Source organism: Scophthalmus maximus, chromosome 18 (assembly GCF_022379125.1).
Source record: "Scophthalmus maximus strain ysfricsl-2021 chromosome 18, ASM2237912v1, whole genome shotgun sequence".
Taxonomy (NCBI): domain Eukaryota; kingdom Metazoa; phylum Chordata; class Actinopteri; order Pleuronectiformes; family Scophthalmidae; genus Scophthalmus; species Scophthalmus maximus.
In genome coordinates, this window is record NC_061532.1 from 16,482,909 (window position 1) to 16,499,549 (window position 16,641).

The 16,641-nt window shown below is 42.8% G+C and overlaps 3 protein-coding genes across 4 annotated transcripts; 2 read left to right on the plus strand and 1 right to left on the minus strand.

The window, feature by feature from the left end:
* The first annotated feature begins 162 nt into the window (after nucleotides 1–162).
* On the plus strand, nucleotides 163–5,012 carry abracl (ABRA C-terminal like). Its single transcript, XM_035618556.2, has 3 exons — nucleotides 163–270; nucleotides 1,332–1,397; nucleotides 2,596–5,012. The coding sequence occupies exons 2-3, from the start codon at nucleotides 1,337–1,339 to the stop codon at nucleotides 2,781–2,783; spliced, it is 249 nt and encodes an 82-aa protein (XP_035474449.1). The 5' UTR covers nucleotides 163–270; nucleotides 1,332–1,336; the 3' UTR covers nucleotides 2,784–5,012.
* Nucleotides 5,013–6,303: 1,291 nt separating this feature from the next.
* heca (hdc homolog, cell cycle regulator) lies at nucleotides 6,304–12,711 on the plus strand. Its single transcript, XM_035618544.2, has 5 exons — nucleotides 6,304–6,887; nucleotides 9,537–10,596; nucleotides 11,216–11,382; nucleotides 11,600–11,754; nucleotides 12,152–12,711. Exons 1-5 carry the CDS (start codon nucleotides 6,677–6,679, stop codon nucleotides 12,314–12,316), a joined length of 1,758 nt encoding a protein of 585 aa, XP_035474437.1. The 5' UTR covers nucleotides 6,304–6,676; the 3' UTR covers nucleotides 12,317–12,711.
* Nucleotides 12,607–16,330, minus strand: mtif3 (mitochondrial translational initiation factor 3). Of its 2 annotated transcripts, none has more exons than XM_035618553.2 (4): nucleotides 16,201–16,330; nucleotides 14,968–15,427; nucleotides 14,559–14,710; nucleotides 12,607–13,765 (listed from the first exon to the last, which is right to left on the minus strand). In XM_035618553.2, exons 2-4 carry the CDS (start codon nucleotides 15,422–15,424, stop codon nucleotides 13,517–13,519), a joined length of 858 nt encoding a protein of 285 aa, XP_035474446.1. In that variant the 5' UTR covers nucleotides 15,425–15,427; nucleotides 16,201–16,330; the 3' UTR covers nucleotides 12,607–13,516. The 2 variants fall into 2 exon arrangements, with proteins under 2 accessions (XP_035474446.1, XP_035474447.1); XM_035618554.2 differs by lacking the exon at nucleotides 16,201–16,330 and adding an exon at nucleotides 16,017–16,160.
* Nucleotides 16,331–16,641: the final 311 nt, after the last annotated feature.

Genomic DNA, 16,641 nt, shown 5'->3' on the forward strand with positions numbered 1-16,641 from the left:
TGTGCAACACAAACTACAATTATTTTAGAAGTGTTTAGTTTTTGTAATTAAATCAATGAAGCACGACCACAGAGTAAAAGTAATGTATTAAAAAAACTAACAACAACAACAAAAAAAAACCCAGACCGCCCTAAACACCCGAGGCAAAGAAACAAGAAGTTATATATTTTCCGAGCACACCCTGAACGCATCAGCAAAGGCATTATCCAGCGGTGGTGCCGGGGTTCATCAGAAAGTCGCTCCTCTAGAAAAAAATTTACAAGAACCAAGGTCGGTATATTTTCATCAATTTCATTTTCAAGCCTCCATCGGGTCGACTTCGATTTTTTCAATTTTTTTAAACCCGCCACACATTGAATCCGTTCTGCGGTTTCAAGGAACTCCTCGCTCGCTCCTCCTCGGCAGGTCTTTTGGCTACAAGCTAACGCTTCACCGGCGAGCTCACGTCTGCGGCTCCGTGGGGGAAAACGTACAACCTGAACTCCTGAAAGAGAGAAAAAATATCAGTGAATTGTGAACACGAATCCACCACAAAATGAGCGAAACGCCTTTCATTGAAAATTAACGAAATCATTCGTTGTCTTGTGATGTTGGTTTGGCACCGGAGTTGCTAATCCACCTACTTCCGCATTGGTAGTCCGCCCTGTTCATGTTGGAGCCTGCCAAGTCAATTTTCCTTATACATGTTACGGATGTAGTTGTTTTTTTTTCATGTTCTTTCCATAGGTGAACATGAATTGTATTTGTATTTCATTTTCTAGTCATAAATCTTTTTTTTTTCTTTTAAGGAGAAAATCTCAATCCCAGACTCCATGCGCAAATTCGCCAAATTTGGAATCACCTCACTAAAATTTACCAATTTAATCATCGGTTGAGTAAAAATAAAGCCATATTCTGAATACCCACCCTCTTAACGTATATTCGGCATACAGTAAATCACCAAACGGCAAATAATTTAATTCAGATTAGTACTCCAAAAAGGACTTCACATTGGCATGGTTGCCCTGAGTGCCTATGATGTCAAAAAGGAAAGTTGTAAATTTAATTGAAACAAAAACTGTTTTGCTGGTTCAAATTTATGCCGATTTGAAGGATGGAACGTAATTAATAAGATGTAAAATTTTTCTAAGGAGGCATTCTCTGTTTTGTAGAAGCAACGCAACATTAAAATGTCACAATTTTGAACAGAGTTTGGCTTGGTGGCCACTCCCTGCTCATGAGATTGGGATAATTGCTCCCATCCTATAAATTGTATTGACCATTGAAATGAAAAGGTTTTAAGCTAAATGTATTTTGACCAAAATGTTTTTTTGTCCTCTTCCCTCATTTAGCAACAATGAATGTGGAACATGAAGTCAAATTGCTGGTGGAGGAGATTCAGCGACTTGGCAGTAAAAGTGAGTCAAGTGTCAGTGAAGTGACACATTCTCTGAATTATTTCAAGTATTGTGCTCGTAGCGGAACTATTGTGAAGCCGGTTCGCGGCATTAGTGCTTCTGTTTAACATGCGGTCAAGTGGTGTGGTAGCTCACTTAATGCAGGGATGCATAAATAAACTCGAGCACCAGCAGGCGCCACCTTGAGAATATTTCAGTCGACCATTTCTCACAGTCATTTATTTAAATTGAGTCTCTGTAGCCGAGAGCGTATACGTTAATTCTGTTCAATCACCGCAGCAGCAGTGATGCACATTTACATTTTTTAGTGTACAGCAAATGTACATTAGTCGTACAAATCTTCTGTGTGTGCCTGTGTTTTTTTGGTATTTTTTTTGTCATGCATCTATGCTTCATTCATGTTATATCGGGAATCTCAAATCAGCCCTGACCTCCCAAACGGTGAGAAGAATTGGTGTGCCAGCCAAAATACCCTCAAAGTCGCTCAGTCCTGCAAACCATTAGTCGACTAAAAAGAATAAATTGATCGACAGTAAAGTGATCAACTATTTTGAACTTCAAATTAGTTTCAAATAAAAGACTTCAAATATTATGCAAATACAGATTTAATTCAGATTATTTGCATCATTTTCATGTATTTTTAGTAGAACCCGACCGATATGGATTATTGGGGGAGTACAAGATTCCCGATACATCGGCCGATATATATATTTGAATCTGTCAATGATTCCTAAGATGTTGTTTTCAAACCTTTATGACAATTCATGAAATGTAATTGAGGCTTGATATTTTAGTTAAACCATAAACGTTATCATAAATAACTAATAAACTGAAGAAAAAAACATTTATTTTTTGTAAAAAAATATCATAAATGCACATTTAAAGGCTCATATCAGTTGGCCGATAATATCGGTCGGGTCATAAACATATCATACCGATACCCATGTCTGTGAAAGGGTAATATCGGCCGATATTATCAGCCAACCAATATATCGGTCGGGCTCCAATTTCAGTGTAAACATTTCATTAACTTTTGCATACAACTAATCACCACTCTAACAGATAATGAAACTGATTTATTATTTTCTAAATAAAGTGACTGCTCGTAATTGAACAATAATGATAAGAGTTTTGTTTTTTTCTAAGATTGAAAGATTCAAATAATCTTTATCAATCATTGCTAACTTTTCTCCTCCAGACGCCGATGGTAAGACCAGCGTGAAGTTCGGAGTGATGTTCAACGACGACAAATGTGCCAATATCTTCGAGGCGCTGGTGGGCACCCTGAGAGCCGCCAAGAGGAAGAAGCTGATCCACTTCGATGGCGAGCTGCTCCTGCAGGGGGTCCATGACAACGTGGACATTGTCCTCCTGGTGCAAGAATGAGACCGAATGTCTCGGACCGGATGGGTTTTTTTGTATTGCAACTGTGGGTCTCTCACTGAATCCTTCCAAATTCCGGAGCTTCTGTATCGTACCGGCTTGTCGCTGAGCTTCTGTTTCCAGTCATCAACTCCATCGTCGTAAGGCTCAGTATTTGAACTCCAAATGCATTGATCAGAACAGATCAGACCTCACAGTGTATATCAAAGACCCAGCCGGCATCTCGGCGTAAGGTCTCCATTTGATTTCATTGTGCCAAAATTTGAGATATTTCATAGTTTCAGATGACAAAGGAAAAAGTAGCATTTCTCTAATTTTCTCAGGCGCTGCTGTTTTATCAACCACGGGTCTGTAATGTCATTTTGACACACTTTTAGGTCTGTAAATGCACAAAACGGTAAGGTAATGTTTGGGATTAAATACAGTATATATTAATTATCACAACCAAAAGCCTCTTTTTTTTTTTTTTAGATGTGATCAGTATCGTGATAACAGACATGCAGGCCAAGATACTGGTCAGATTTTTTGCAACTTCATCATATTTTCGTCCTCGTAGTATTAATTTGAGCGCTCTGATTTATTTCTACCAATTGTTTATCAGAGATACTTGCTTTTTTTTTAAAGCTGCACTAGCAACTTCTCCCTTTTTTAACAGTCTCAAGTGGCAGTGGGAGTTCAGTAAGACTTCGTTGCTCAAAAATAACGCTGTTTTTTACATATTAATCTAGTGCGGTTTTAAAACAGTATACAAGTGTGTGTGTCCACCAACAGTGTCACCGAATGGCCGTTTCATTTATTGTTTACACGAGCCATTTATACTACCTCTTGTGGACTTTAAAAAACAAAGATGTGAATAGACCAGATCTGTTGGAAATGTAATAACAATTTCTAAACTACAAAGACAAGTGCAAGGGCTTTTTACAGAAAGATGTTTGCACCTTTTTTGTACCAGCTGCAATGTCCAAGGGTAGTTTTGATTCCATCTTTTTTATATGTGGTCAATAATGAAATGTCTCTGCTCAACAAGCTCCGGAAAACTTGCATTACATGAGAAATAGTCCACGAACAAATGGCGCATGTGTTTCTTGTGCAATTTTTTAATTATTTTTTAATTATTTTTTGGTGTGTCATTACAGGGTGATTGGTGCCAAATGCAAAAGATTCATTTGTAATCATTCTCAGGACCAAATCAACATAACCAAAATATGTTCAATGACTGTGCTTCAATTTGGTCTGCTTGTAACGCAAATGTGGATTTATAGTTTTGTTTTTGTTTTTTTCCAGGCTTGACCACTTTGCTCTGTTTCCCGCTATCATCTAAAAAAAGAAAACTCATCTGTTAACAAAGATCACAATCATTATCACTGCTTAGTGTGGAGGCCCAAAATGGTGGGGGGAGTAAAACAATAAATTGTGAAATAATTAAATGTGTTTTTAAAACTCACATAAGAAATTTTTATTCTGCTCCTTTTCATATAAAATTTCATATCATTCCAGCAGTTTTTATCTCAAAATGTACCTTTTTTTTCAGTGATGGTCACTCAAAAAAAAACGTCACAATGTGAGTTTTAAAAATCCTTCTAATTATTTTACAATTTTTGCTGAATACATTCATATGTGACCTTATGTACTTTATCTAATTTAGACCATTTTGGGCTTCCATAGATTATTCTAATTGTATCATACATGTACGACCGGCAATCAAACTGTTATTCGTTTGAATGTAACATCTGCTTGCCACTGCTGTTCCGTCAACCAAACTAAATCTGTTTGGTTCAGATTTTGTTCGATTGATCCGGTTTGACTTGAAATCAAGAGATTGAGCTTAGTCATTTTTTAATTATGAATGATACTGAAATGTAGCCCGGACAAAAGGAAAATCTGTCACGTGAAATGTGAGAAAAGTATAGAAGCCAGTAAAATTTGTAGTAATTATTGGAGAAAAGTCGAGAGAGAGAGGAACATGCTGCTTGCATCGCTGTCATTTTTTCAGATTTTAACATGATCGTGCTGTCGCTGCTCTCACTGTGAGTTTCAGAATTACGAGCTGGTATTTGGGAAGAGGAGAAAGTTTATCATCAGAGCAGCAGCCAATAAGTCGAGCCATTTCTGTAAACTCGGTTTCGGGTGCGTCATTACTGTCTTTTGTATCGGCAATAACACATTACTGAAAAAAGAACAGAGGTGTCTGTTACTGTGGAATACATGAGAATAAAAATCTTTACACTTGAAGCCCTCAGTCTGCTGTGATTCTCCCCCCCCCCCCCCCCCCCCCCCGTCATGATTCCTGATCTCAAAGCTTGGAATTACATTTTAATTATTAGTTATTCTGTAAAAAAGCAAATGTATGATGATGAGAGATGATACTGGGTTATGTTTTATTTATTGCAGAAATGGAAAAGTGACAAAGTGAATTGGTTGATTTATGAATGGAGTTTGGTGCTCCAATCTCCCACATTTCACAACTTGTTAAAAAAGCTCCAATTACTGCACAGACATCTGCATTGATTTGAATATTCTGTTTCCCTACTGAATTCATCAAATTTGATTAACTGTGTGTAGGAGAAATATCTGCTGTCATAACTGCTAAATAAGACGTGTGATGCCTCCCACAACAGTATATGCCACTTGAGCACTTCCTCTCATCTACTGTGCTGTAATTACTGTACCTCTTCACAGTCTCCTGGCTGAGTCTTCTGATGCATTCAGGTACCATGGGAATACCAGACAACAGCTTATTTCAGTAAACTAAATGTAGGAAACAACTGCCCCGATGCCAGAGTTGTATCCTATATATTTATTCATGACAGTATTGTCGTACTCCATTATTTACTATTTTGCGATCCATTTACTTTTCTTAGTGTAAATGAAAGAGAGGCCTAAAAAAAACCCTCCAAACCAAAATATATTTAGGGTAACATATTACAAGCAAAGTCTCCCGTTTGAAACAAAACTGGTACTAGCTAAACAAATGTAAAAGAGTACAGAAACAACGGATACATTTCCTTAAAAATGACAGTTTCTTTCGCTGTGCAGCTGACAGAAACCCAGCGCCAGCTAGATGAATGTAATGTAAAAATATTTAATGTCTCTGTATAGTTTTCCCATTACTGCTCTTCTAGTTGCACTTACAGTTGGTGTTTTAGTTATATACCAAAACACCAAAGCAAAGTTTGATATTTAATATATTATATTAATACTTTTAAAAACCCATCTCTATACACTGGCTTTTATGTGATGTACTCATTTTATAGTCTTTTTAAAAAAAAATACAGATATGTTACCTGAAACCGTATTATTGTTGGAATGCTGATTTTAATTGTCTGAGATTTGTATGTTTTTGTGAAAGCCCTTTGTGAAGCTACTTCTGAAAGGTGCTATATAAATACAATTATTATCATTATTATTATTGTTATTATTATAACTCCTTCCTGGCAATAGACACGATTCTGTGCTGACCAGGGCATGTGAAGTGGTTAAAAATCCGAGCTTTCCCACAGGCTCGGGAACGCGGCGCACATCTTTGACAGCCAATCGCGGCGGGGCGGGGCGGGGCTCCGTGACGTCAGGGGGGGTGGAAGAAGACGACGGCAGAGCAGGAATCAAAACAAGAGACGGACACGCCTTCGCGCTTAAAGGTTATCGCTGCTTGTTCGCTCGGCAAAGTGCTGCTGCTGTCAGAGCTGCACGAAAAAGAAACCCCCTGTGTCGTCCACGAGGGGACCGACAGCAACACAGGGAGGAAAAAACTGCTGCAAATTAAAGAAAACCATTTTTTTAAAACACCCCAGCAGAGCCCGCTGCACCAATGGAGTCCACAGAAATGTCAGACAGCAGCTAAGAGAGGGTCGAACATAAACACACACACCACCACCAACAACAACAACAACAACAAAATGCCCAACCAGAAGAACAACAAGGGGAAGAGAAGCAAACGCACCAACAGCAGCGGGGATGAGCAGGAAAATGGAGCCTGTGCGGCCGCAACAGGAGGCGCGGCCGCACAGGCGTCTTCGGCGGCGGCGGCGACGTCTTCTTCTTCGTCGTCGTCTTCTTCTTCGGCGACCGCCGCTGCCGCCGCCGCACCGAGGAGCGAGCGCTCGAGCGGTAAGCGAGGCGGAAGATGTGGCCGGTGAAGTTTGGTGGATGTCGCCTCTTTTTCTTCTTCTTCTTCCTTAAAGCTCCGTGTCTCTGTCTGTGCGACCGTGACATGCATGCACTGCGACTGTTGCCAATGTTTCTACTATACACCCCGCCCCCCCCCTCGTCGCTTCTCCGCTACCTGGAGAGAAAAACCCCCGCGCCGCCAAACTCCGCTCAGAAATGTTGACATTTTAACGGTTCTTCGATTGTCGGCCGCATGTGGGCCACACGGGTCGATCACGACGCGAGGCCTTGCGTGGATGCAGCGTTGTCTTCACTTCGTCGTTGGTTGTATGCGTGAACCGAGCTCAGGTGCGCTCCAAATCTCGCCTCGTGTCATCGCTTCACGGTGATTTATTTGACAAACGTGCTCCGTTTTGGCCCAAGCGCGTGGGAGCAGTGAGGTGAACAAGTGGGATAATTGTTGAAGCAGGTGTCCGTTGGCGCGTCGCAAACGAAGCCGAATCACACCGCGCACAATTCCACCTCGTACATCAGTATTGAATCGCGAGTGAACCGGTCGCAATAGTTCCCGGTGAGCAGGAAATCGGCAAATTGCACAAAGTATTAATGGAGTTTGGCGCCTTCGGAAGAAAAACGGTATGATCACATATGGAAATATAACATTATATCCCCTTGTTGTCTAATGAGCTGTCGGGGAGTTTGCAAACGACACGCTGATGGTCGATGGCTGTTGTATAGTCATTAGTGTGCAGGCCTCAGCTCTCCTGCCTCCCTGACGTGCACCTTTATTATCCACTCGGTCGTGGCCTTCCTCCTCCTCCTCCTCCTCCTCAAGGGTGTAGTACTGACACCTCACCGCTGGTCGGCGCTGCTCAAGTTCAACTTCATCCCATGCAGACTTATTACAGCACCTAGACAGAGTCACCACCATGCTTGCACCTGCTAATGTTATATAGTAGTATAGTTAAGTATAGTTTTAAAGAGTTTTTGAAGAAAAAAATATTATTACACTGCTATAACTAAACAACAACAACAACAACAACAACACACAAATCAATGCACTTCTCTTATTTTCCTGTTGAATTCAGTGGAGAAAATGATCATTCTTTAAGTTAGACATTTAGTCATTTCACAGATGAAGCAATAATACTCATAAAAGTGTGTTTTTAGTCAACGTACAGTAGATATTATCTCTGTGAAGCTGCGCTGAAATGAGTCAATTCATTGGCGATGAAGACACAGCTAAGAGGCGATTGTGTTGATCATTAATTGATTGATTGATAATCAACACTTTTCTTACATTATATACACAACGGGCTTATCTGAATATGTCTCCTCTTGCTCTGGGAAATTGTGATGGGCATTTTTTATTTTACAACTTCCAATGACGTAGTGACCAACAGTTACTCAATTTATCATCTGAATTTATTCAGAGAAAAATGATAAGCATATTATAAAATAGTTTTATCCTTGAGTAACATTTTTTATGTAACTGTACTTTTTAGAAGTGTAAAAGCACATTTTAAATCTCAGAAGTGCTGGGCTACGCTGCTCGTTTTTGAATGCTTTTGATTTCACCTTTCATATACCACAATGAGAGAAAAAATTCTACCTTTTTTTGTCAGCACATCAATTGTCAGATAATATATATTTTTTTTTGATCTTTGACATAGTGTATGAACAGATTGGATCTGAAAAAACTCCGAAAAACCAGACACACAATGTGAAAATACATTGGTAAGTGTTTGTTTTTCGTACGGCGACTTGAATAGAAAGAAGAAAAACAGTGAACAGGAAAAGGAAGGAGGAAACTTCTTCCCCCTCAACACTTTTATCATGAGCTGCTGCTTGAGTAGTGTGTGTGTGTGTGTGTGTGTGTGTGTGTGTGTGTGTGTGTGTGTGTGTGTGTGTGTGTGTGTGTGTGTGTGTGTGTGTGTGTGTGTGTGTGTGTGTGTGTGTGTGTGTGTGTGTGTGTGTGTGTGTGTGTGTGTGTGTGTGTGTGCGTGCGTGCGTGTGTGTGGAAACCTCTCTTTAAGATTTCAGCTCATGTTGTGTTCTTTGTGTGCGTGTGTGTGTGAGTGATGAGAACACAACTGCTACTGTTTGTCTGAAATTTAAATTAAAAGATGTCATATCATCACCAAAACTGTTTGATTATGTTAGTTCTGGAGATAATTGATGCATTATTCGATTTCTGATTAGACTGTTTATTGTTTTTTTGATTAACAGATTCATTGTTTCTTTTACAAAAAGGCCAATAAAGTGAAAAAAAAACTGATGAAGAAACCACAATCACAATTTCCTTTACGTCGGAGGGGGAAATATTGAAAATCTTTGTCTCCAAAATCCCTCAAAAACTCAGTTTTCAATCATGTATCTTAACATTTCAGGAGCATGACCCATCAGATGTTTGCATTGATTAATCCTAAAATTATCGGCAATTGCTTAATGTTTGGTGGCGCCAACTTCTTAAATATGAGTATATAATCCTTTCCTCCATTTTTGATTCATCGATTCGGGAAAAAAAAATAAAAAATCATCAGTTGCAGACCTGAAATCTATAACATATTAAACATGAGGGAAACCGGGGAAACCTTTATGAGAAACACATTAAAACCCTCCTCGCTCCTCTTGTCTTTGTCCGCCCAGAGGTCCAGTGTGCGACCCCCCTCGGCTGCAGCCTCGGCCGGGCCATCGACCTGGACAAGGACGACTACCAGCGGGTGCTCTGCAACAACGAGCTCTGCCCGTACGGCAACTGGATGCACCTGCAGTGCTTCTACGAGTGGGAGAGCTCCATCCTCGTCCAGTTCAACTGCATCGGCCGCGCGCGCTCCTGGAACGAGAAGCAGTGCCGGCAGAACATGTGGACCAAGAAGGGCTACGACCTGGCCTTCCGGTTCTGCTCCTGCCGCTGTGGCCAGGGCCACCTGAAGAAGGACACCGACTGGTACCAGGTGAAGCGCATGCAGGACGAGCGCAAGAAGAAGCCGTCGGAGAGGAGCGCGGGCAGGACGGGGGCGAGCGGAGGCGCTGTGGGGCCAGGGGACGGGCCCTTTGAGGAGCCTAAGAAATGTAAGCCACCCGGAGGAGCGGTGGGAGGAGGTAAACAACCGCACAGGGCCTCTAGTCAGGAGTTACCTCGTAGACTATCGTTAGACCGACAGAACTCTACAGAGAGAGGAGCAGTGGCGGGAGGAGGACATGCTGCAGGGGGACTCTTTCCTCTGGGACTTCCTCTGAAATCTCCCTGCGACTCCCCGGGACAATCTCCGCCGGCCAGCTTCTCCCTCTCCCCCACTGCTGCTCCGGGATCGGGGGGCGGAGGAGCAGTTCTGCGGGGTTCCCGTCAGCTGGGCGAGTTCCTAAAATCGGCCGTCCACATGGACCCGCAGAGGAAACACCTTCTGGTCGGGGGAGCCCTCGGCAGGGGCGGAGGCTGCTCGCTGGGAGCCTCCGGCGGCGGGGCCGGCGGTCATCACCTCGACCCGGGGTCGGTTATTCCCCTGCCGCTGACCTTTGCCCTCCCGCTGCACCACCGCCTCAACGCGGGCAGCGTGGGCGACGGCCCCCACCCTCACCCGGTCCAGTTCCTGAGGAGGCTGGACCTCTCGGAGCTCCTCACCCACATTCCTCGACATAAACTCAACACCTACCACGTCCGCATGGAGGACGATGCCCAGGCCGGCCAGGGGGAGGAGCTGCGCAGGTAGAGCCTGAGGCAATTTTGGTTTTCTAATGCCCGATTGATCAATTTTATCCAATGTTGAATTCGGTTATGTTTTAATGTAGCTCACGGATCATGTTTGATCAATTCAGTGATTTGATTGAAAGATTTTTGGGTTATTGATCGCAGGAAAGGGACAAATGGAAAAAGCTACAGCAACGTTTTTAGGAATCTCAGTCTCTGGTCATCTGCTGCTTTGAAAACCTAAACTGCTTGATTTAAAAAGACGAAATAGGTATATTTGTATAACACACTTCGGCATAAAGGCAATTCAGAGTGCTTTAGGCGGAAAAAAGACGCATATACTGAAGATGGGATTTCAAAGAAACATGAGATAACCATAAGCTAGACAAAACAAATGAAAGTAACAGAGCAGATTTAATCTACACAGAGAGGTTTTCAGCCTCGATTTAAAGAACTGAGAGCTGGAGCAGACCTGAAACTTTGATGAATCGATTTGCTGTTGTACCTCTAGTAGAGTCATTTTGCAATTGATTCCTCAAGTCCAGCTAAAACCAGCAGAGAAACAAAAAAGGGGATGATTCAGCGCAGGAGACCAAATGATGGTGTTTTCTAACGTTTGGTCCACGTCGTCCTCCAGGTTCATCCTGTCGGCCCTCAGTGCGAGCCAGAGGAACGTGGTCAACTGTGCGCTGTGCCACCGGGCGCTGCCCGTGTTCGAGCAGTTCCCCCTGGTGGACGGCACGCTGTTCCTCAGCCCCTCGCGCCACGACGAGATCGAGTACGACGTCCCCTGTCACCTGCAAGGTCAGAGCTGCGGGGGGTTTTCCGAGATAACGGCCAAACGGAGATCTGAGTTTACGTCTGCACAAAAATATGCTAAATATTAACTTGGCAAAGCGCATGCAGAAAGACAAAACACAAGGGAGTGCACTAATTCAGTACAACCAAATATGTAGAACTTGAATGAAGTGTACTTTGGTAAATGTACTAACTGGTTGCGTTCCTCTTATCTCTTTAACAGGCAGGTTAATGCACCTGTACGCCATCTGTGTGGACTGTCTAGAGGGCGTCCACAAGATCGTCTGCATCAAGTGCAAGTCGCGCTGGGACGGGAGCTGGCACCAGCTGGGCACCATGTACACCTACGACATACTGGCCGCTTCGCCGTGTTGCCAGGTAGAAACGCCCATCTCTGCGAGCGGCTGCATGACTGTTGCTTATTGCAAATGAGCAGTAATGTTTTCCGCCCAACATTAAAACCATTTATGCAGAATGTCGTAATAAAGCGTGATTATATTACTTTTTTTTCTTCTTATTTCTGACGCTGGTACCCTTTCATAAGCACTGCACTGACGTCTCTGCACTGAATATGACTTGTACTGTAAAGTGCTTTGAGCAGTCAATAAGACTAGAAAAACACCACATAAATACATTTACCATTTACTTCTCCACTTGATGAAGACCGTCGGATGTAGTTGAAAGCCAGGTGAACCTTTGAGTTGAGATTATTTCGTCAGTCAGATGTTTCCTCGCACCACCTTAACTCCGTCTCCTTCCCCGTGCGTGTCCCCAGGCTCGTCTCAACTGTAAGCACTGCGGGAAGCCGGTGGTGGACGTCCGAGTCGGAATGCAGTATTTCTCCGAGTACAGCAACGTCCAGCAGTGTCCCCACTGTGGCAACCTGGACTATCACTTTGTCAAACCCTTCTCCTCCTACAAAGTACTCGAGGCTTATTGACACACGTTGTCCGTGCATGCTAGTTATGCTGCTTCTGTTCTCATTGTTCTTTTTCTAACGCAATCTAGGAAAGATTTTATTTTTTGGGCCTTAAAGGTGGTTTTATGTTTTTAAGTTTTCTCGTACATATTTCATGTATAGGAAAAGTATGAGTCTAGTTTAAAAAAAAAAAAAACTTAAAAAAAAAATAAAGTTCCAGGACTGTATCTCTGCCGTTTGAGAAAGGTGTTGATGAAAGTGGAACTGACCGCTTAAAAGTCGAGCAAACACGTTTATCTATGACAAGTGAATGTATCTGTACGCCAAATTTGCTTTTATTTTGATTTTTAAAAAAGGAAAAAAAAAAAACAACCAAAAAATATAAAGATGAATCTTGAATAAAGCAGAGAAAGATATTCACTGACGTTGGTTTGATATGTTCCTCACACCTGAGACACTTTTCTGCTCCAACGAAACAGGGCAGTGTTGGTAAGTGTTGTTGTCGTCAAGCTGTCTGTCATCTTCACTTACTTAAAGGGGCAGTAACCGATTCTAAAGCAATACGCGCTTTGTCAAAATCAGCGAATATTTCCTCACCGTCCGTTAGCTGTCGCTCTTGTGTGTGCGCCGGGAAAAAATTCTGGGCTTTTCGGCCCAGCCCAGGCACTGTAAATCGGACACAAAAAAATGGTGCGGACCGCACCACACAACACTGCGAGAGGAGTTTGTAAACATAACTCGTTGACACTTTAAGAGACGTGCTAGCGGGTGAAAAAAAGAGAGAAACAAGCTTTCTCCAAAATCACTTACTGCCCCTTTAATACAGTTTAGCAACAGTTACACAATACACAAGGCGTAGCAGGTCACAAATTGCTTTTTTCTAAAATAAAATGTCATCTTTAGGTTACTAAAACAGGCCGGCAACTAGATAACAAGCTATTTCGCCCGATGATTTGCTGTAATAGATGAAACAAAAGTTCGAGTGTGTAGCTGCGTCGCTCGATCCCACCCTCGAAGGAGGTGGCTTATAAAGATGAAACCTCCAGGAGACTTAATGGTTTATCCTTTTGCTGGATGCATCATATTTATTTACACAAAAAGCTTTGTTAAATACCTACACAACACAAAATGGGTAGAATCCAAAGGAGGGGATTCACACCAAATGTTGCCATCCAGGCACAGACTTGTACTTGTTCGTGAAAATGTTTTACTTCCATCAGGTCACTGCTGTGCAGCTCCTTCTGTCGTGTCCGTGGTGCCAACAGGCGACGTGTCGCTCTGAGCCGACATCGAACCTGCGGCGGCAGATGGCGGCGGCGCTGCCGACTTCTTGTTTCTTTGCGCGACCTCCTTTGCCGAAGCCTGACGGAAGATGCACGTGGCCGCTCGACCTTCGCGTATGATCTGCGGCGCGGAAACGAAGCTCACCGATGTCTCCACTTGCTCCACCATCTGCTCCAAAGTCTTGTCCTGTGGAAAATGAGAGATCTCCCATGTAAGATGTTGATATTTACACGTAACAAGAGATAATGATAATATTTCCAGTAATTTGTCTTGAAACTTTCATTCACGACCGAGTTGTGGACATATCTCAGGCTCGTACCTTCTTTGTTAGACAAACAGTATATGCCAATGGTGTGACAGTAAATCTGTGGTTAGGGTTAGCCAAAATCAGCCAAAAGTTTAAAAAAATGGTAAAATGTAATTATATGAATATCTTACACAAAATCCATAGCTGTGTCCGAAATCACACACTAGCTCGCAGTTTTGTAGTGCTGTCCGAATGTCTAGTGAAATTATTTATACCCTACAAAGTGCACTCGTAATATCCCACAATGCATCATGGAAAAGTTTTGTACAACTGATGGTAGTTTATTGAGCCTGGGAAGCTAGAAACAAAATTGTGCCTAGTCCAAGTTCCCCCAGAAGAGGGTGTAGTCTGACCATGACATTCTGACAGAGAATTCATATATATTAAATATGAATGTACAGTTTATGTTCACTGGCATTTTTACAGACAGGTTGAGTGTTTTCTTAATATTTTTCGATTGGTGTAATTTGTTTTATGTCGATTTGTGGCACTGAAAAACACAAACTTTGGCAAATAAGTTTATTTCTACATTCAAGGCAATTTAAATTAGTTTCTTTATCTAAAAATATTTATACAAAGTTTAAAATAATCATGTTGTCATCTTCCTTGTCCTGTCACATAAAAAATGCCCTGAAAATAATGGAATTGGAAAAAAAGCCTATTTTCCCTCACCAGGTCGACTGCAGATTGTCCCCGTCCCACTCGCACCGTGACCTTAACGTGGTTCTTCTTCTCCAGCCAGATCTCCGCTTGCTTCAGCTTGGTGGTGAGGTCATTGGACGTGATGCCTGATGACAAGCTGAGCTCCTTCAACTGCACCTGATCTGCGGAGGAAATAACAGCGAAGCGCCATTTTACACAGACTTGTGTGCACAACATCTTCAAAAAACCCCAACCTCTTCTTGACTCGATTCTATTCTAGGCAACATTATTCAATAGCTTTAACAACTTTGGGTTGGGGTGTAATGTTTCTCCAAATCCACGGTTCGGACATAGTTCGCCAAACTAGGCTAACATTTACCGCAGGCGGATGTATTTAAACAGAGGCTTTCATTCGGGCTCCTGTCAGGACACCACATACCTGGTTTTGCTTTCTTCTGCTCCCGCACCTTCAGCTGCTCTTGGTGGATCTGTTTGCCGCTCATCAGCTGGTAGACGGGAGGGTCTGTGTTTCCGTTGAGCAGCACCAGCTTCAGACCCTGCTCCTGCAAGATCTTGATCACGTCCGCTCGGTGCATGGTGCCCAGGTTCTCGCCCTCCTTGCTCATCAGCTCCACGTGACGCTGCGGGATCTTGTGGCCGACGTTGCTGATCTGGGCATTAACTTTGGGATTGTGCTTTTTCCCTTTTGGCGCAGGAGTCAGTTCCGTGCCATCCACCGCTGTGGAGAACGGAGACCGGCTCCAGGAGGCGGCGAGGGTGTTTGATCTGTCACTGCGTTCGAGAAGCCACGGCGCTGGGGCCCGGGAGCCGGGACTGACACCACATACGGCCCTGACTGCGTGGCTTAGCACCCACCGCATGCAGCCTGCAGACATGTCCTGTATTAAAGATTGGGGACAATTGAGATTGATTATATAAAAGCGGCACACTTCAAGACAAGGCCATAATTAATCCTTTATTGTCTACCTGACTGTCCAGTGTAGTTAGACCTAATAGTACACAATTTTTTTTCTAGATGTAAACCAAAAATGCACATTATTTGAAGCAGAAACATCAACAGACAGTAAAACAGAAGTTTTGTTTCCTTGGCAACCTCGGCCCACCAGCCTCCATTCAAAAATGTGCAAATTTAAGATTGTTTAGCTTATTTGTCAATCCCCACACCAAAAAACAAGTCATTTATGTTTTCCTTCAAACCCCGAGGGGTCAACTTTATTAGTCGGCATACACCACGCTGCCTTCTGGGAGTTTTTTTACATTTTATTTTAACGGATTTTGGTTCACCCACATCTGCAGGCGACAGTCACCGCAGTGAACGTTCCGACCGTAAAAGGCGAAAGTAAAAGTTCATCACCGACGTGCCGTCGAACTGATGATAAAACCTCGATTGTTCTGCGATAAATTTCACCATATGAATATTGTTTGGGGGTTTGTGTTAAAATACCATGTACACATTAAAACACTAACATTTTGACGATGAGCCTGCTGGTGCGATTGTCGCCGCACAATTTTCCCCGAAACATTCCGTCTCTCCGTTTAACGCCAACGCACTGCGGGTTATAAACATCAATGCAGGCGGACACTTCCAAAAAAAATAGAGATACTTTAGCTACGCCAGTTATTAAAACCCCCAAATTTGCTTTTTACTCACTGTAGGTCAATGTCGCAAATTCATGCTACTTCCGCCATCGTCTCTTCTTCTTCTCCTTCTTGTTGTTGTTTCACTGGCGATTTGCAACCACGTGGAGCAGTATCGCCCCCAAGCGACTTGATTAGGTACTACCCACATCCTGGCGACGAGTCCTGTGTCTTGTAGATCGATTAGTTCATGTTTTAAAACACACTTCTCGGAGTTATTTGAATTGTGTTTGATTCCTTCAAGTTCCAGTCCAACGGTCTCTGATTTTGTATATTTATTTATAAATTTAGGACGGAGGAGGATGACATGTTCCCCTTGAGGCGCTACCAGCAGATGCAACCAGACCACAGTGTTGCCCCCTTGAGGACAAAGCTGGACACACAGTCTAAAATGGACGTGGGGGGTATGTATTAAATCTGTGGATCTGATGTCTTGGTAGAGTTGCTCTCTTTC

What these genes read in the sequence shown, in the direction of transcription:
- abracl (XM_035618556.2), top strand. Translation starts at nt 1,337, where the DNA reads ATGAATGTGGAACATGAAGTCAAATTGCTGGTGGAGGAGATTCAGCGA. An exon ending in TCAGCGACTTGGCAGTAAAA is followed by an intron (nt 1,398 to 2,595) that starts GTGAGTCAAGTG and finishes TTTCTCCTCCAG; the next exon opens with ACGCCGATGGTAAGACCAGC.
- heca (XM_035618544.2), top strand. Translation starts at nt 6,677, where the DNA reads ATGCCCAACCAGAAGAACAACAAGGGGAAGAGAAGCAAACGCACCAAC. An exon ending in GAGGAGCGAGCGCTCGAGCG is followed by an intron (nt 6,888 to 9,536) that starts GTAAGCGAGGCG and finishes TTGTCCGCCCAG; the next exon opens with AGGTCCAGTGTGCGACCCCC. An exon ending in CGTCCCCTGTCACCTGCAAG is followed by an intron (nt 11,383 to 11,599) that starts GTCAGAGCTGCG and finishes TCTCTTTAACAG; the next exon opens with GCAGGTTAATGCACCTGTAC.
- mtif3 (XM_035618553.2), bottom strand. Translation starts at nt 15,424, where the DNA reads ATGTCTGCAGGCTGCATGCGGTGGGTGCTAAGCCACGCAGTCAGGGCC. An exon ending in GCAGAAGAAAGCAAAACCAG is followed by an intron (nt 14,711 to 14,967) that starts GTATGTGGTGTC and finishes TTTCCTCCGCAG; the next exon opens with ATCAGGTGCAGTTGAAGGAG. An exon ending in GACAATCTGCAGTCGACCTG is followed by an intron (nt 13,766 to 14,558) that starts GTGAGGGAAAAT and finishes CATTTTCCACAG; the next exon opens with GACAAGACTTTGGAGCAGAT.